The sequence below is a fragment of the Orycteropus afer genome, unplaced genomic scaffold (assembly GCF_000298275.1).
Source record: "Orycteropus afer afer isolate SDZICR_OR568_19922 unplaced genomic scaffold, OryAfe1.0 scaffold00042, whole genome shotgun sequence".
NCBI lineage: Eukaryota > Metazoa > Chordata > Mammalia > Tubulidentata > Orycteropodidae > Orycteropus > Orycteropus afer.
Genome location: NW_006921629.1, coordinates 12,736,343 through 12,754,331, shown reverse-complemented (window position 1 = coordinate 12,754,331; position 17,989 = coordinate 12,736,343). Strand labels below are relative to the sequence as shown.

The 17,989-nt window shown below is 52.2% G+C and overlaps 3 protein-coding genes across 3 annotated transcripts in view; 2 read left to right on the top strand and 1 right to left on the bottom strand.

The window, feature by feature from the left end:
• The window catches only part of P2RX5 (purinergic receptor P2X 5), a 16,633-nt gene extending 11,839 nt beyond the window's left edge, over nucleotides 1-4,794 (top strand). The window contains exons 11-13 of the mRNA XM_042780502.1: nucleotides 1,896-1,978; nucleotides 2,937-3,179; nucleotides 4,725-4,794. Coding sequence (XP_042636436.1) covers nucleotides 1,896-1,978; nucleotides 2,937-3,179; nucleotides 4,725-4,794 — 396 coding nt within the window. The remainder of the gene's footprint in view (nucleotides 1-1,895; nucleotides 1,979-2,936; nucleotides 3,180-4,724) is intronic.
• Nucleotides 4,795-11,074: 6,280 nt separating this feature from the next.
• On the bottom strand, nucleotides 11,075-11,407 carry EMC6 (ER membrane protein complex subunit 6). The gene has a single exon (XM_007937482.2). It carries the CDS (start codon nucleotides 11,405-11,407, stop codon nucleotides 11,075-11,077), a length of 333 nt encoding a protein of 110 aa, XP_007935673.1.
• Nucleotides 11,408-12,023: 616 nt separating this feature from the next.
• Nucleotides 12,024-16,310, top strand: TAX1BP3 (Tax1 binding protein 3). The gene is made up of 4 exons (XM_007937479.2): nucleotides 12,024-12,062; nucleotides 15,232-15,351; nucleotides 15,762-15,839; nucleotides 16,173-16,310. Exons 1-4 carry the CDS (start codon nucleotides 12,024-12,026, stop codon nucleotides 16,308-16,310), a joined length of 375 nt encoding a protein of 124 aa, XP_007935670.1.
• The last annotated feature ends 1,679 nt before the right edge of the window (nucleotides 16,311-17,989 follow it).

The window sequence follows — 17,989 nt, the reverse complement described above, 5'->3', positions numbered from 1 at the left end:
GGTAGTAGTTGAGGAAAAAGGCATGGTAGAGACCTGCAGTGGGTGTGGGGAGGTGGGGTGGTAGAACGAAGAACTGATAAATAACATTTTTGGCATTTGTGGAAAAAAGGAGGTGTGCAGTGCCCAGGGTCAGGGGACCAGGTTTGCCTGTTGGCTCATTCATCACCCTCCTTCCCACCCTCACCCTCACTGTGTCTCCCTCCCCTCAGTCTTTCAGCAAACACTTCCTCTGGTTAGACTCTATGCTGTGGGTGGAGTCACCCTCTGGTGGAGGAGATGGGCATTTGCATGACCTGATCTGGACTGAAGTGCTTGTGTTCAGGTGTGGTGGGCCCCACTCTCTCTCCTGGACCATAGTTGTAAGGAGCCTTCTGCTGGTCTGGTCTAGATGCCCTCTAGTCCATCTTTCATGCTGGCTACTACAGCGATCTTCCTGAAATGCCCATGTCACTTTCCTGTTCAGAACCCTTCAATGACTCCATCTCCGTTTCTGCTCAAAAGGTGGCAGGATCAGGCCCAGAACAGATGCCACAAAACATTCTAAAGAGCATCACACTCTGGTTCCAGCTGCTTCTTCAGAAGGGTCTCCAGCTTTCCCCCCACAGCCCCTGGGGCGTTTCCCAGGTGTTCCTAGCTCTGAGGTGTCTGTCTCCAGCTTCTTTTTTATACCTTGTATTAATGTCTGTTCACCCCTCAAGACTCACGCAGATGCCCCTCCCCTCCCCAGGATGAGTAGTCCTTTCTTCCTGGGCTCCCCTTGTTTGCTCCGCATTAGAGAATGTGTTTCATAATCGACATGCTTGTCTGTGCCACCAGAGAGTCCAGGGGGTCTGCATCGTCTCAATCCTCCTTGCACTTGGTGCAGCAGCTGACAGGCGGTGGGTGTCAGCCAACACTTGCCAGTGGGGTCAGCACAGTGCAGGGAATCAGATGGTGTTTGATTCTAACCTTGGCTCTACCATGGACCAGCCTGGTGGCCTTGGATAGGCAGGCCCCTTTCTGAGCCCAGTTTCCTTATCTATTAAATGGTGCCAGTGATGCTTCCTGTCTCAGTTTCCTAGGGCTACACCACAAAGTGGGTGGCTTATCAGGACAGAGATTTACTGTCTCCCAGTTCTGGAGGCTAGAAATCCAAACTGACAAGTTGCCTGGGCCATGCTCTCTCACCCGGCTTTCTTCCCTCAGTGTGTCTATGCCTCTTTTCTTTTATAAGGACACCACCACTCTGATTGGGTTAGGACCCTTCCTACTCCACTTTGACCTCTTGTTAACCAATAGCATCTTCAAAGACCCTGTTTTCAAATGAGGTCACATTCACAGGTACAGGGCTTCGGACTTCAATGTGTGGTTTTTGGTGAACACAGTTCAGTCTTCCCTCACGAATCACAGTACGAAGTACAAGTGGCTGGCCTACAGCAGCTGCTCTCTGCAAGTGCAGGATTCTCAGTCAGGGATAACTCTTTTTTTTTTTTTTTAATTTTTATTGTGATCTGGGTGAAAGTTTACAGAGCAAATTCATTTTCCACACAGCACTTCATACACATTTGTTTCCTGACATTGACTGCAATTCCCCAGTGTCACAGCTGTCTTCCCACTTCCTCCCTGCAGTTACCTCTTTCCCACGTCCTCCTTTCCTATGCACTCCTGCCCACCCCCACCCCCCCGTTTCCCAGTGCAAACACTGCCCTTCTGTTCTCCCATGATTGATCGCTCCAAGGAGTGCATCTACCTGATATAAATGTTCACCCCATACGCCTATTGTTTGGCGGAAAGCCACAGGAGTGAGTCAGTTCCAGACCGGAAGGGTAACTAGGGGCCATAGTCTCAGGGGTCTCACCAGGTTCTATCAGACCAGCAAACCTGGTCTTTTTTTATGGACCCCAACTCCTTTGCAGGGGGCTTTCTTCTGTGACCTGGTTCTCATCTACTTCATCAAAAAAAGCCACTTCTACCGCGGCAAGAAGTACGAGGAAGTCAGGTCAGTTACGCTTCCTTCCAGCAACCTGAGAGAAATTCTGGGGTGCTCCCTCTTTCAGTCTCTTCTCTTTGGGGTGTGAAGGCAGGGGGTAACCATGGGTAGCTTACAGGCCCTGAAAGGACTAGGGAGGGTGGAACGTTCTGAGAACATGCTCTATGGACGACAGCTGGGGCCCAGAATCGGCCTAAGACCAGACTCAGAAGACGCTATAGGCTGTGGGCTGGAGACCTGGTATATAGGCCCGGCCCTGCCACTCTGTCTTACCATGTGACTTTGGACAAGTTGCAGGCTTTTCTGGGCCTCAGTTTCTTGATTTATGTATAGTGGTTTCTAGCATTTATATGTTAGAATTCTCGGTAGGCTGGGGTTGAAAGTAATGGTAGGGGAAGGAGGAAGTGATTTTTTTTTTTTCCCCCCCCACTGCAGGGCCTATTTCCAGGCCCTCTCTAGCTGTGGGTCTGGCCTTAGGTGTAGTGGTGAGGGGGGTGGGAGGTGGAGGTGGTGGTGGTGTGGGGGGGTGGTGATGTGTGTACTCAGAGCAGCAGAGCATAGTGTGTGAGGGAAACCCAGGTGCCTGTGGGCAGGACTCTGGCCTGAGCCTCTGGGGAAGGCTTTCTGGAGGAGCTGGGATCTGAACAGGGAACTGCAGGTGGTGAGCGTCGGACCCACACCTAGGGGCTCTCCCTCAGTCTCCCTCTCCCCACACCTCCCACCTGGGGTGGAGTGTGGAAGGTCAGCTGCATCAAAAAGGGCATCTCCACCCACAACCTGAACTGAGCCCTGATCTATCACTTCCTGGCTGGAGAACGAGCCCCGCCCGGCGCACAGGCTTAGCTGCTGGATGTCTGAGAACGGCGCCCCCTGCAGGGCGAGTGGTTCTTCAGGACACACCTGGGGCGTGGCGCTGCGCACATGGCTTCTGGGCTGGATGAGGGTTAACAGTTCGCGTCCTGCCCAGGGGCCGAGAGGTCGGGGACCCGCTGGCCGAGTCTTCGCGGCGGGGCGGGGCCTGGGAGGCGGAGGATGCTGAGGGACCAGGCCCCGGGGGACCACAGGGCCTTGAGCAGAGCTCGCGAGAGGAGCCCGAGGGGCAGCGGTCTGGGCTGCCGGAGCGGCCCGGGGTGCAGGACGGAGGCGGCGGCCGGAAGGGGGACGGCTACGTGTGCCAGCAGCTCCTCGAGGGCTGCGCCCAGCCCGCCAGGTGAGGGGTGGCTGGGGCCGCGGGGCAGGAAAGCCCGAGAACTGGGTTCTGGCAGTCTGGGGACCGCGGGCAGGGCCCGGTGGGCTGTTCTGCTCCGGGATGACCTGGCCATGAGGCAGTGCGTCCGGGACCCAGGAAAGCCCATCTAAGCTAACAACAATGCTAACATCTACACAGCGCTTACTCTCTGCCGAGCACTGCTGTGAGCTTTCTGCTGCTAACTCATTTAAGCTTCTTAGCAACTTGATGAAGTGGATCTAATACGTATTACCTGTTTTACTAATGGGAAAACTGAGGCACAGAAAGGTTAAGTGACTGGCCCAAGTCATACAGGTCGTAAATAGGAGAGCTGGGATTTGAACCCAGGAAGGGTTTCTCTAGAGTCTAGTTATGGGTTAATATCTAATAATAATAACTGATAACTTGGCTACTGGTAGCATAGTGCCTAAGGCACTTGACTGCTAACCAGAGGCTGGCGGTTCAAACCCACCATCCACTCCTCGGAAGGAAGATGGGGCAATCTATTTCCGTAGTGATACTGCCTCAGAAACCCAAGGAGGGGTCGCTATGAGTTGGGTCCGACTCGACTGTACTTAACAACAACAGCTTGGCTACACTGCCTTATCAAACCCCCATTTTCCCCAACCCACAGTCATGTCCTCCCGAGTCCCTCATCTGTACAGAAATTCTGGAGGTGCCCAGCACAAGGAAGGTGGTGGCTGGGCTGACAGGTGACCATCAGACTGCCTTTTCCCGGGACAGTGCCCAGAAGCAGAGAGGAACCCAGCCTGGTGCCTGCAGGGAGCCCTGGCTGAGTCGGGAGGCCCACCTAGGCTGCCCTGCCTCTGTCTTGTGTCCCCTTGAGCAGGTGCCTGGCCCGGGCTGGGCATAGGGGCCCCTGTCTCTCAGACAGGCTAAGGCTCTGTGACTCTTCTCTGGTGACTCTCCAGGGAGTTTACTGGCCCTTGGGAGACCTTTTCTCTGGTCCCCAGCTTCCATTCCTTGACCTCCAGCCAGGAGTTGGGCTTGGGCAGGAAGGGAGTAAAAAAACAGACTGGGATGGAAAGGACAGGCAAAGGACAGAGACGGGTGAGGCAAGAAAGGAAGGGAAACCACTGCAGCCGGGCAGGGAGGCAATGGAGGCCGGGGGACCGGCTGGGGTGGGCCAGAGTCCCGCAGGCCCCCAAGTGGTGGTGCTCCCTGGGCTGCCTTGCTTCTCGGGCATTCGCTGAACTCTTACCCTGTGACGGGATAGAGTGGCCGCCTTGCTGGCATTGGAGGCTGGCCTAGTCTTGGCCCAGTATTGCCTGGTACTGTCTGTGCAAGGCCCCAGCTGCCATCACAGCGCTGACTGCTGTTCATTGCTGAGACGGCTCATCTACCTGAGTCCGGGCTGCAGCCGGGGATCCCGACAGACAGCCTCCCTCTCCAAATGCTCGCACGGCCTGTGGTGCTGCCAGCTAGAGGCTGCTGCCTATGTCTGCCTTTAGGGAAGCTGGCTTGGTCTGCAAGGCCCCCAACAGTCCTCTCTGCCCTCCTCCCCAGGTCTGGCCACCTGGGGAAAGGAAAGCTGAATGTGGAGCAGCTGCAGAACCTGCAGACAGTGGAGACGTAGCCAGAGGTGTTGGCTGAGAGCAGATTTGGTGAGGACATTGAGGGCGGAAGAGCCCACAGCTCTGAACTGGGAAGAGGTGTCTTCGTGCCTGCATGGGACGGGGCTTCTGGGCCGAGCATTCTCTCCTGCACCAAGTGAGAAACTCAGGATCTCGCTACAAGCTTTTTGTTGTGTGAGGAAGGGAGCTTCCCAGTGGCCACAGAGGCCTAGATCTGAAGAGTCAGTCCTGCCTAGAGAAGGAGGGCCGGCCAGGGTCTGGGTGGTTTTAATTTGTTCTGAGAACCTGGTTGGATATTCATTCATTCATTCTTACATGCAGTAAACACTTATTGATTCCTGCTGTGAGCTGGGCCCTGTCCAAGAAATGCTTAAATGAGATGCTGGCCTGGCCCTCAGGGAGGGGAAAAACACACGTGTAATTCCCTCCAAAGCCAACAGACACATCACAGCCAGGCCCAGTCACTCTCACCTTCCTCCAGCCTCTAACTAAGAATTTACAAATCCCTGTGGAGGATGAAAGGAGTTCTGGTGGCATAGTGCCTAAGTCATTTGACTGCTAACCAGAAGGTTGGCGGTTCAAATGCACCAGCCACTTCGCGGAAGGAATACTGGGCAGTCTCCATCTGTAAAGATTTACCGTCTCAGAAGCCCAGAGGGGGTTGCTATGAGTTGGAATCGATTCACTGGCAGTGAGTTCGTTTTTTTTGGCTTGGTGGAGAATGATGCTCCTCAGAGAAAGTCCTTGGGCAACATCCAAGGGGACATTTGGTCTTGCCCTCAGGGATAAAACTTAAATGTATCCAAGGAGGCAAGCAGGGAAGAAGTCTGGAGGCAGCTGGCTCTTATGGAGGGCGGTACACGCCAAGGCTTTGAGGTCAGATAGGGGAGGGGAGGGGAGGCAGAGAGGCCTCGGCTCCACTCGACCCGGCCCTCTGGGGGAGCCCTGGGCATACTGTCTTGCCCAGATGGGAGATGCATTTGCCTGTGTGGTTTGGCTCTTAACTGCTCTGTGGGGCTGGGTGTCCATGACCTGCTTCTCTCCCTTTCTCCTCAAAAGCTTGGTCTTTAGGGTTAAAGAAGGGCTAACGAGATAATGGACACATTTGTTAGGGAGGCCAAACTAGACAAAAAAATGGTGATTCCTTTCACCACCCCCCCAGCCCCCTTTCCCCCACTCCGTTCCTGCCCAACCCTCACCCTGCAGAACTCTGCTGCTTCCTACCAACAGTGACTGTAAAGCCTTGCTATTCAGTGCGGACCGTGGACCAGTAGGATCAGCATCACCTGGGCGCTTGCTAGGAATGCAGAATGTTAGGCCTGCCCCTACCAAACCAGTTAGTGTGGAGTTAACTCCAACTCACAGTGACCCATGTGTCAGAGTAGAACTGTGCTCCATGGAGTTTTTAATGGCTGATTTGTCAGAAGTGGCTCCCAGGCCTTTTTTCTGAGGCACTACTTGGTGGACTTGAACTCCCAACCTTTTGATTTGCAGCTGAGCCATGGACTCCTGTTGTTGTTATGTGCTGTCAAGTCGGACCCGACTCCTAGCCACCCCTCCTTGAGTTTCCAAGGCAGTATCACTACGGAAGTAGATTGCCCAGCCTTCCATCCGAGGAGTGGCTGGTGGGTTTGAACCGCCAGCCTTCTGGTTAGCAGTCAAGTGCCGTAGGTGCTATGCTACCAGAACTCCCACCTAGACCTACTTAATCAGAGCCTGCATTTTAGTAAGACTCCCAGGTGATTTGCATGCACATCAAAGTTTGAGAAGCCCTGATTCTGAGGAAAGAACAGATGCCCAAGGACTTTCTCTGAGGAGCAGTGGGTGGAGCCAATTTCTAGATCAGACTTACATACATGCTACCTTGAGCATTCCCCCTGCCCAGGAAAAATGGCATTAAGCTTAATTTACTTAAATTAAAATGTTTTGACTAGGTAGTATGAGTCAAAATTGAAAACATAAAAAGGATAGTGAAGTTTCCCTCCCACCCCTGTATCACAAGGCATCCTTACCTTGTGGAGAAATCACCTGGTTACCTGCTCACTTACTCAGGCAATGAACCGTTCCTGATGCCTGCATGTAAGACTAAGTCTGCTCTGTCAGAAACAGACCTGGTGAAATTTGCTTACATACTGGGCCTGGGAACGAGGCTAACTCATGTCTCTTTATCCCACTGTATCTGAGAAAGTGATAAACTTAGAACTCATCACTTGCTGACTGAACTGTTCAGCAGAAGTCCCAAGCTATCTGACTCAGCAAGGTCTAGGTGCTGTATCAGGGTAGTTCCCTGAACTAGGGAATGTTCTTTTGGGAAGGGCTTCTCCATGGGGCTTCCCATCGTCTGAAGTCTGGTCCTCCTCCGCACACAGAAATGGGTCCTCCGATGCTCTTTGGCAGACAAAGTCCCTGGAAAGGCTACCTGGAAAGGGCAGAAAGGCATTGTCCCTAGATTCCTGACCTCAGGTTGCCAGTAACCAGTTAAAAAAGCCAAACCTGTTCTCTGGGTAGTTAGTGAAAAGTCGGCATGATCCACGTGGTTTATCTTCCTCATGAAAACCAACTCTGGTTTTTGTAATCTAGCATGTTACTTTTACGTGTAGAAGGAAGTGAAAATGGACAGGAGTCATTTCTGAGTCCTGGCTGCTTAGGAGTTGGTCTGGCTTCTTTTAACCTGTCTTTGGAATTGCGTGGTAGTAGCCATATTATCTGGAAGCAGCCACATAATCAGAGGGCAGTCACACTGTTTTGTATCGGAATGGAAATGTTTTTCTACAGTTATTTGTTCAGTCATTCAGTAAATATTTATTGAGTACTTAACGATGTGTCAGGTGTTGGACTTAATGCTGGTGATACAGGGTGAGCAACACAGACACAGCCTGTCCTGTCTTGTGGGGAGTTGAACTTCAATCAGATATCATACATTATCACAAACTGAATAGGGTACTTTGAGAGTTTTGAACAAGGAGTTGGAGTGAGCCAGAGAAGGCTTCCCCAAGGAAGTGGCATATAAGGTGAAATCTGAAAGATCTGTAGCAGCTTGACTAGGTGATGGGGGAAGCACTCCAGGTAAGGTAACCACACGTGTGAAGAAATACCCTGACATGAGAAGGAGCAGCCAAGGAACTAGATGGAAGCTCATGTGACTGGAGCTCAGAGGGTGGGTGGGAGGAAGGGATAGTAGAGAGAATTGCCTAGGTTACAGAGATGCTGCCTCCCTCTTCCCCTACTGCTTCATGCTACCGTTATCCATACTGCTTTTGTGAGGCTTTCTTTTAATCAAGTTGACTTGCTTTAATTTTAAGGGTCATGCCATTAAACATTACTGTCATAGAGGATTTATCCAACCTAATTATTTCTTCAGGTCTAGCAAAGCCTTCCCAACAGCACATCAGGGACCTGTGATCAGAAAGGCCGTCGATGCCCTTACAACTCTGGCTGGTGTTGCATAGTGCCAAGGTTGCCTTGCTTTATGCGCTGACCAAGCCCTTCCCATTTTTTGCATGATCTTGGTACATGAGTGGGAGGATCATTAATCCTGTAGAAACTGGCTTTTAAATGGGGAGAAGTGAAGTTCCTTTAAAACTTGGGAAAGCCCCTTTCCCTCTGGGCATTGGTTACCTCATCAGGAACATGAGCTTGCAGGCTTCTCAACAGCTCTATTCCATTCTGATACTTGGGAATCACATGAATTGTCTATGCCTGTGTTCAGGCCCTAGCCTAAATGCCCCCACCTACTATTTTCCTAACGATTGGTTTATCCCATGTCACGGGAGTACTATTATGCTGGTCAACGGGATATTTTTAAATTGGGTGCTATAAATATACTGTCCCAGGGACCAGCTATGAAGTTTAAGTGCCCTCTACTCCTGAGCAGGGGTCATCAGGACTGATCAGTCACAGCTGCCTTTTTATGTGTCCTCCTCCAATCAGTTCTGTTTCTTAGTGGCTGGCTACTGCCCCACTGGGAAACTGTGATAACCTTCAGGTGTCTGAGTGCCCCAGGTAAGGACTACAGTGTGCCAGAGTCTCTGAATCACTCTACTTGGAATGGCACCTTGCATATTTGGAAAGGGCTCCAGTTGGTTCAACGCTGCACATCTCCCCACCCTCCCCAGTGATGTAGCTTTCCTCAGCACATACAATCCCATGAACCTAAGGATGCTTTCTCTCCATCCATTGTCTCCAGGCCAGTACCCAGAACTAAGGGGGGGAAGATGACAAACATTTTTTGGGACCTGCCCAATATATGTATTTTCCTAGGCACTTTTAATTGGTTATAAAAAAAATAAAAGGTGTTAACTTTAAACGTGTCTTGATTTCTTGCCCTGCATGAATTTTCATGATCACCTGTGTTTCAGGGGAAAGTATAAGGAGAAAGTGAGACCGAAAGAGGCAGATACTAGAAACAATTGGTAAGCAAGATACTAAGTTCTTTGTCTTACAAAGAAATTCAAATCAAACATTTAATTTTACTCTTTAAATGAGCGAACATTGAAATGACAGGTAGGAAGGCACTGATAAAACTTGTACTTTTGTGTTCAGAGTGCAATCTGGAAACCATTTTGTATCAGGTTTTTGCCCTGACAGCTTACTATAAATTCCCACAAACAGTATAAAGACAGTCATCATGTTTCTTCATAATAGTTTATAATCTCAAATTTAATGCCCCAAAATAAGAGTTAGTAAATCAGCAGCTCACCTGACCTGTATCTTTCCCTCCCTCCTTTTTCTGAATCAGGAATGTACCCTCTATTCAGATAAGGCCCTGTGAAAGAATAGGGGGAGACTGGGGTGTGCAAACCATGAAATGTGAGGATCTTCAGTGGTAGCAGAGATGGGGTTCAGAGGTCATTAAGGTAGGCAAAGCTGTGTCCTGTATGCAAGCATGTGACCCAGAATCCAAAATAGAATTCAGAAGGCCTGGGTCCCAGATCTGTTTCCATTATTGGTCTTGGGCCATCTTGGATTCAAGCTCTCAGGTCCACTTCTGGTCTAACACAAAACTTTTTCAGAAATCCAAATCTAATCATGTCACTCTTAAATAAAGTTCCCCATTGCTCCTAGGATCAAGACCAAAGTCCCACATGGCTCTCCATGATCTATTCAGGTCTACCTCATGGCCTTCTCCTTTCACTCACCAGATACAGGCAAAACTCCTTCCTGCCCAATGGCCCTCACACACTCTCTTTCTGCTAATAACCCCTTTCCCACATTTTACTTTGCTGTTATTTAACCTTTGGTCTCAAGTAAATGTTACTCCCTCAAAGCAGCCTTCCTTAACATCCATTCTCCAACCTGGGCTTGGTTTGGGGATCCATGTACTCTGTTCATAGCACTTGCCATAATTTAAGTATTTGTGAAATTAGGTGATGGTAGTCTCCCCGGTTATATATTTCATGAGAAGCTTGTTACTGTAATTCTAATGTAATAATATTTATTCCTTGATCAAGCAAATGGGTTTTATTTTCAGATAGTCCTTCTGATAGGAAGTGATCATGGATTGGCATACACACAGAGGCATTTACACTCTAATAAAGCCCAAAGTTTAGCTTAAGTGTCCAGTCTCAGTTTAATCTTCACTAGAAATATTCTAGAAAAATAAGCTTGGACTTGTTATTTTTTTTAATGGAAAAGACAACTAGCTGTGACTAGATGAAGTGGGACTGAAATGACATCACTCATACCTGGAAGCAGTGGTGGCCAAAGGCACCAAAGCAATTAAGAGAACTGCACTGGAATCCTGGCTCTGCCTCTTCCTATCTGTGCCTTCTTGGTCACAGGTACTTAACCTCTCTGAACCTCAGGTTCTACAAAGACTAACAGTAACATCAACCCCATAAGGTTATTTAGAGAATTAAATGAGACAATGGGTGTAAAGTTCAAGGCACAATGCCTGGCCTATAGGGATAATTGTTATTAGGTCTTAAGATGTTAACAGTTAGTCTGTTCCTTACTATGTGCCCTCTCTGGATGGTCTCCGTGCAAATGCAAGGAAATTACAGAAGGTTAAGGCCCAGTCCCAGCCGTCCAGGAGTCAAAATTTGGCATCCATGACAGACAGGGAGTGTACATTAAGGTAGGAAAACACTCCACAAAGGGTCTCACGCGTCATTTAATCTGAAGAATATTACAGGCTCTTCTTCTTCAGATATAAATTATTTATAACGTTACAGAACAAGCAGCGAATTCAACAATTTAAAAACTAAGTAAGTCTACACGGTGTTAAATTTCTGGCAACAGTCCTCCAATCCGTTTTTTAAAAAAGTCAACCCTGCCCCCATTTCAGTAGACGTGCACCATGCCATAGAGGAATGTCCAGAACAGGACGTAGGTGAAGAGGCCTCCGATGAGGCCTCCTGTGAAGAGAGGTCTTCGTGACTTAAAATATTTGTTCCACCTTCTTCCCGCTTTAAGAATTAGGAGCAAGGAGAGCAGGATGGAGGCAAGCAGGTAGAAGATGAAGCCGTAGAGGCCGGTGAGGCCAAGGATGCCGGCTGTGGCCCCCGACAGCGCTGACACTGAGGTCCGGCAGTAATCAAGGACCGCGGCGTTGCCCCGCACAGCTGCCTCACTAATGAACGGCGGCCCTTCCCGCTTGGCCACCACTGCGGCCATCGCATCCGACGGTGTTTAGCCTCTGCTTTCTCGCAGAACAACGCGGAGCTGCAGAGAAAACCAAGTTACAAGTGGTGCCCAGAGCTTGGCGAGTTGGGTTCACGCCGCCCCTTTCCCCTGGGGCTTCCGAAACCTTGCACCACTCCTGAGTCTCGGAACTTCAAATATTCTGAGGCTCAAACCAGCCAGGGAGGGGATGGCACCTTTGCCTTTCCCACCCAGGATCGCCCAGTTACCTGGATCACGTCGGCGCACACAAATCACTTGCCGTTTCCTCACACAGGTAGAGGTGCACATCCCCACGACGCCATCTTGCGCTGGAGGCTGCTGGGAGGGTGCAGGTTGCGCATGCGCCAAGTCCTCGTCCGGCCCACTGGCGCCTGCGCTGTGGGCGACCTGAGCATTCTTCATTCCCCCGCCCTCCTTTTCTACGCAAGCACAATGCCTTCCGAAAGCGGAACAGCGCTCCTGACGGCGATTGGTTAGAGTATCGTTAACTATTCATGAGGGGGCGGGACGACCCGGCCTGGCTTTGTTAATCAGAGAGGGCGCGGCCGCGCTGATTTTCGCCGAGGGCTTCACCGAACGGTGCTTGGTTAGCAGGATTGGAGTCGAGATGTCCTACATCCCGGGCCAGCCGGTCACCGCCGTAGTGGTGAGTGCGCTCGCGTGGGCTCCTTCTCGTCTTGACTTGCCCCCATTTCGCAAAGCAGTAAACTGACACCCTAAATAGGTTGATAAAATGTCGGATCCAGGGCTTCTGTAAAATGGGTGGCCTGGGCTTCGGCCCCTTTTTCCTGGACCTCCCCAGCCATAAAACAGAGATGGCCTGACACCCAAGCGCCTCCTGAAAACCTTGCCCGAGGTCAGACCCCGTGCACTGCTGCCTGGGGTTGGACTCCTTTCAGCAGCCAAGACGCGAGGACGAAAGAGAAAGGTCCAGGCTGTTGGAGCCTGAGAAAACGCCGCCCTCCCCGGGCCTCAGTGTCCCCAGCTGAGCAACCGCGGGGGGCGGGCGCCGGCCCCTGAGTTCATGAGTCGTAGCCTCTGGAATGAGGAAGTGCTTCCTCTGCTCCAGCCACCGCCGCCCAGCGGAGGAAGATTTGGGGAGTAGGGCTGGTCAGGTCGGGCAAAGCAGCCCCTTCCTCTCTCTGGACCAGCTTTGCCTAGACGGACCCACCCACCATTCTCCCAGGGTTAAAGCGTATACAACCTGCTCTACCCTGCTACGAACCTTTCCAGTATCCCCTCCTGGCCTGGCACTTGTCAGCCCAGGACCCTGGCCGCCCTTGTGGCTTGTCTTGGGCACCAGGTTGTATTAGAATAGGCAAAGGGAAGGAGAGAGCCTAGGACATCAGTGCCACAGCTGGATGGGGCCACAGTTGGATGGCAGAGGAGGAGGAACCGGCCCGAGAGAGAAATCCGCTCATGCGCAGTTATAAAGCAAGTGGTCATTAGGAAGGACACAGCTCTTTTGTCTGACCCCCGTATAAGTTCTAGAAAGTAGGGAGAAGTGCCTGCCCGCCAGGCTGGACAGCTGGAAGCGAGCCTTGTGGCCAGAGACACTGATATCTCGTGGGTGTGTGCTGGAGAGCTCTGTGGTCAGGCGGGTGGTGGCAGGAAGCCACTGATAAAGGTGGAGTGGGAGGGGGAGCACTGAGCAGCAGCCCAGCTCTCAGGATGTAAGCCTGGACCTGATGACAGCCGTTAAGCTTCACCATGGCTGTACCACCCTCACTTTTCCAGATCCCTAGCCGTCCCAGAGAGAAGGTGCCAGTTTGCTCCTTAGCTGGAGAAAGGGGGTGCAGGTGAGCAGCCAGAGAGGGGGAGTAAGCTGCCTGACCTCACCTGGCAACTCAGTGTTAGGCCGGGTTCTCTAGAGAATCAGAACCAGTCGTCCATGGGTCACACGCCAAGCTGCAGGCTTCTCCTGGCTCACGTGGTTGTAGAGGCTGGCAAGTCCCAAGTCTGTGGGTCAAATGTCAAGCTGGAGGTTTCCGACACACGCAGCTACGGGGGCTGATGAACCCAAGCCTGCTGGATTCAAAGGCTGACAAATCCAAGACTGGCAGGTAATGTGGCAGCCCACTGGTTCAAGTCCAGATGATGAGAGCCAGATGCAGGATCCCGAGGGAGAAGTCAGAGAGTTTTCCCGTGTAGGCTGGAAGCAGGTCACACCCCAAAGGAAACTTCCTTTCGCCAGACTGCTCATAGCAGATCTTATCACGGAAGTGATTATATCAGATTTCACCTTGGGGGATGTTGAGCAGTCAGTTATCACAAGGACGCAGGTCCAGTGGGCGTCATGGGTCATGTTTCCTGCATTCCCCGCCCCCACACACACACATCATGGCTGGTCTTGGGGCCTTCCTCAAAGTTGTAGGATGACCACCCCCCATTTCTAACACTAGGAATGTGGCTTTGATGTGTGACCCTGTGAACACTCTCATACCATCTCTGGACCTTGTCTTCCTGACTCAACCTGGTGGGTGGGGTCTGGCCTCTCCCTCTTGTGTCTTGGATTCAGGGTGGGGTGGGGAAGCTTCCCCCATGTAAACATTTTGGGGATGTTAAAACCATCTGGCCTCTAAGCTCTGGGTCAGGGTTCCACCTGCCCTCTGGACACCTGCCTGGATTGTTCGTGCACTCGCACAGAATATACTCATCTTCTTTTCCCTAGAGCCCATTCCTTCTGGGCCCCATCTCAGTGGTGGTTGTGTGCAGCCAGGCCTGGCAGCGGGGTACTCCTTTTGACTCTTTTCTCCTCCATGAACAGTGCCCGTATCTGTTGATCTTATTCAGGCAGCTCAGGTCCCCTGGCCTCACCTGCCCCTGTTCGCTCCAGCCCCTACGGACTCCCTGGTTCTAGCCTCAAACTTAACCATGACCCACCCAACCCAGTGGGTTCAGGATCAAGTCAGGTGGCTGGCCAAATTGCTCATCACCTCTTAAGGCCTTGTGCAGTTTTTCCCTCCTTTGGGAAGTCCCTCAGGTCCAGATCAAGTTGCCTTTTGCTTTTTCTTCCTCCTGTTAAAACTTTCAGCTGTTGGGGTGGGATGGTCCTATTCACAGTACTTGGTGTCTGGGTGACGCCTGAGGGTCCTGAAAAGAGCCTGACACAAGGAGAGAACACAGCCCCAGAACCTGGTGGGATAGAACGCCAGGACACTGTGCTGTCTCCTGGGCCTCAGGGAGAATGACTCTATCCCCGACTGTGGCCAGCCTCACAGGCCTGCATTCCACAGTCTTCCTGATTGGACCCCAGCTTCAACCTCATCTCACCTCCCAGGTCCATGACCAGTGATGCACATGCCGGTCTCAGAAATGTATCCATGGCGTCTTCTAGTTCCTTTGGTCAGAGCAGTCCTGCATCTCCTTCTGTGTGTTTGACCTTCTCTGCCTTTCCCAGGCATCTGTCCTGCCCCTGGCAGGGCTGGCTTGAGAGTCTGAGCTGCCTCAGCATGGGGGCTTGTACCTCTGTAGGACTTGACACCTCCTGCCCTTCTGTGTCCCCACTGGCTCTTGGGCCTAGAAGGTTTTAGATCACATGTGGACTAAGGCAGGTTTCTGAGACCAATAAGGAAAGTGGAAGAGGTTGGAGACGGAAGGCTGTGTGGGTGGGTCATTTGCTTGAGTTCTAAGTTCCAACTGCCCAGGGTGCCAGGGCTGGTGACCAGCTGGATTCCTGGAGAAGACCCTGGGCCTGACTCTGAGCAGTCCCAGCAGCCCCCAGGCTGCTGCTGGGAACATAGACCAGATCCATTCTCCATACATCCACACCCCCCCCATAACTCATTTTCTTTTTTTTTTTAAATCTCTGCCAGCAAAGAGTTGAAATTCATAAGCTGCGTCAAGGTGAAAACTTAATCCTGGGCTTCAGCATTGGAGGTGGAATCGACCAGGATCCCTCCCAGAACCCCTTCTCAGAAGACAAGACAGACAAGGTGAGGGGGCAGAACTGGGACCTCTCCATGGGGCACAGAGGCCCAAGATAGGGTGCCTTTGCTCCTGGGTTGGGGTGGAAGGAGCAGACCTCATCTCTCCCCAACCTTTGTGAAAGTCCAAGAAATGATCTGGGGTGAAGGTGGGAAGCAGCCCTCTCCAGCCCTCCTTTTGCCTCCCACCGCTGGGCAGAGCCCAGGAGGAGGCCATCAGCAGGGGGTGGAACATCTATGGGGCAGCCAAACTTTCTCACCTGGCTGTCTTGGCACACCCTTCACTGGCCATGTGCTCCAGGGGAAGCTCGGTGCAGGGACAGACAGTTGGCTGAAGAGTATGTCATTCTAGGCTCTGCTCCATGAATAAGGGCCCAATCCAGAGACCACAGGCCTTGACCTGGGCTCTCTCTTTTCAGGGCATCTATGTTACACGAGTGTCTGAAGGAGGGCCTGCTGAGATTGCTGGGCTGCAGATTGGAGACAAAATCATGCAGGTAACAGGTCCAAAGGAGGAAAACCCCTTGGGCTAGAGGGTCTGATGCACCGGGGGGGTGGGGGGTTGCCCCTGCCTCCCAGTGCCCCAGGATACCAGGGAGAGACTCACCAAAGCTGTTTCGGAGCCATGCTGGTGATGCCCCAGAGGAAGCTGGCGCTCTCTCCTCTGCATGACTTCAGCTACAGTGCTTGTTTCTCTCAACTCAGAGACATCAGCTTGGGGACTTGGTTGGGTAACCCAGCCCCCGCCCCTGCCCCCGCCCAGCCTATCCTGCTTCCAGATCCCAGAGCACAGGGAGCTGAGGTAGGGTATGCTCTTCTTTCTGGGACAGGTGAACGGATGGGACATGACTATGGTCACCCACGACCAGGCCCGAAAACGGCTCACCAAGCGCTCCGAGGAGGTGGTGCGCCTGCTGGTGACACGGCAGTCGCTGCAGAAGGCCGTGCAGCAGTCGATGCTGTCCTAGCAGCCTGCCACGTCCCCACCTTACGCCTGCTGCCTCTCTGTACAGTGACCACTTTTTCCGTCTGCCCCTTGTCCTAGCTTCTGCTGAGTGCTGGGCCTCAGCTTAGAAGGGCAAGAGCTGTTCCCAAAGGCATTTCCTTGAGGCTGGCCTAGTCTCTTTCCCCTCTCCCACCCTGGAGGCTGGCCTAGTCTCTTTCCCCTCTCCCACCCTGGCCGGATGCTCTGAGACCAGCTCCCTCCCTTGGACACTGAGGACTGGAAACAAGGGTCTGGAGCTGAGTTGTAGTCAGTCTGCAATATCCCATGTTCAGCCCCCAGGCCCTGCTGCCCGGCCAGGGTTGTGCCCAGGCAAGTGGGGAAATAACTGCCAAAATGCCAGAAATCGACAGGCAGGGCCAGGCCTTTCCCCACCCTTTTGTCCTGCCTTGTGGCAGGCTTGGTCCTGCCCTTGCGTCTGAACTCCGCAGTGCCCATGCCCTTGCTTTTCCCTGCATTGCCCAGCAGGGAACTTCTTACACACACTACCAGAGGCACTGCAGAGTTTCACCCGTGGAAGCCAGGCATGCACTCAGTTCACCCCACTGAACCCCACACCTCCACGGGTGCGGGCCTCCCCACGGTTCACCTGCTTACAGGATCTAGGTGAGGTTCAAGGCTGACATATCAGGGCAGCTGTCAGGATTGCCAATTTTCTCTATGCCTGTGGGTTTAACTTTTGTATTTTTTTAATCACAACTTTGATACAAAGGATTTTTATCTTACTAGTTGGAGATGCCAACTCTACTTTTGAATTTAGCTCACTAATTCACATCTGGGGCAACCACCACTCCTAGCAAGTTAACAAGCCTTACTGTCGTGACTGTGGAAACTGGCAACGGGATGCCGCCCACCTCTGATAATAAACAACGCTGGGATTCACAAGGGGTCTTTGCTGGAGCATAGGTTAGGTGGGGCTGGGGCAAGAGTTCTGCTTTTAAGGGTGGCTGACTAGCCCCTCCAGCTTTGGGTGAAGGCCAGCTACTCTGCCTGCCTGGAAAGTCTGGTGGAACCTGAGGACCACCACACCCCCACCCCAATTCCATGGTGTTCCCAGGTCCCCATGATGTACTTGGTAGGGACCACCTGCGGGGAGGGGGGCCGGAAGGGGACCTGGGAACACCTTCATGGAACTGGGGTGAGGAGGAGCCTGGAGTGTGTGATCTCTGGGGTGCACTGTGGACCCCTAGGTGTCACCAACTTCCCTTGTGTCACTTAGCATCATCTGCTTGGGAGGGGCCCCAGGGACACCAGGGGATTCATGGGAAAAACACTTGCCCCAGCATAGCTAAGGGGGCTGTTAAGCCCACATATTTCTAGGGACTGAGACCTGGCTGGGTGGGGGGTGAACCAGGAGCATAGGTCCCTCTGCCTGTCCAGTGCTGGTAGCACTAGTAGCCACAGGACCCGTGTCACGCAGGCACACAGGTCTACCTAGCGCTGCCATATTTTTTAAGTCAAGATTTTGGAATTTCAGGCAATAGCTCCCATTTTAAAAGTGTACCCTACCCCCACCTGGAAGGACCCCACAATACCAAAGTGTAAAAAATTCCTGGATGGCCCAGATAAAACAGGTCTGTGGGCTTGGTCAGGCTGCATTTTCTGCTGTAGGGGGAAATGTGATTCTAAAACTGGGTATTTGTT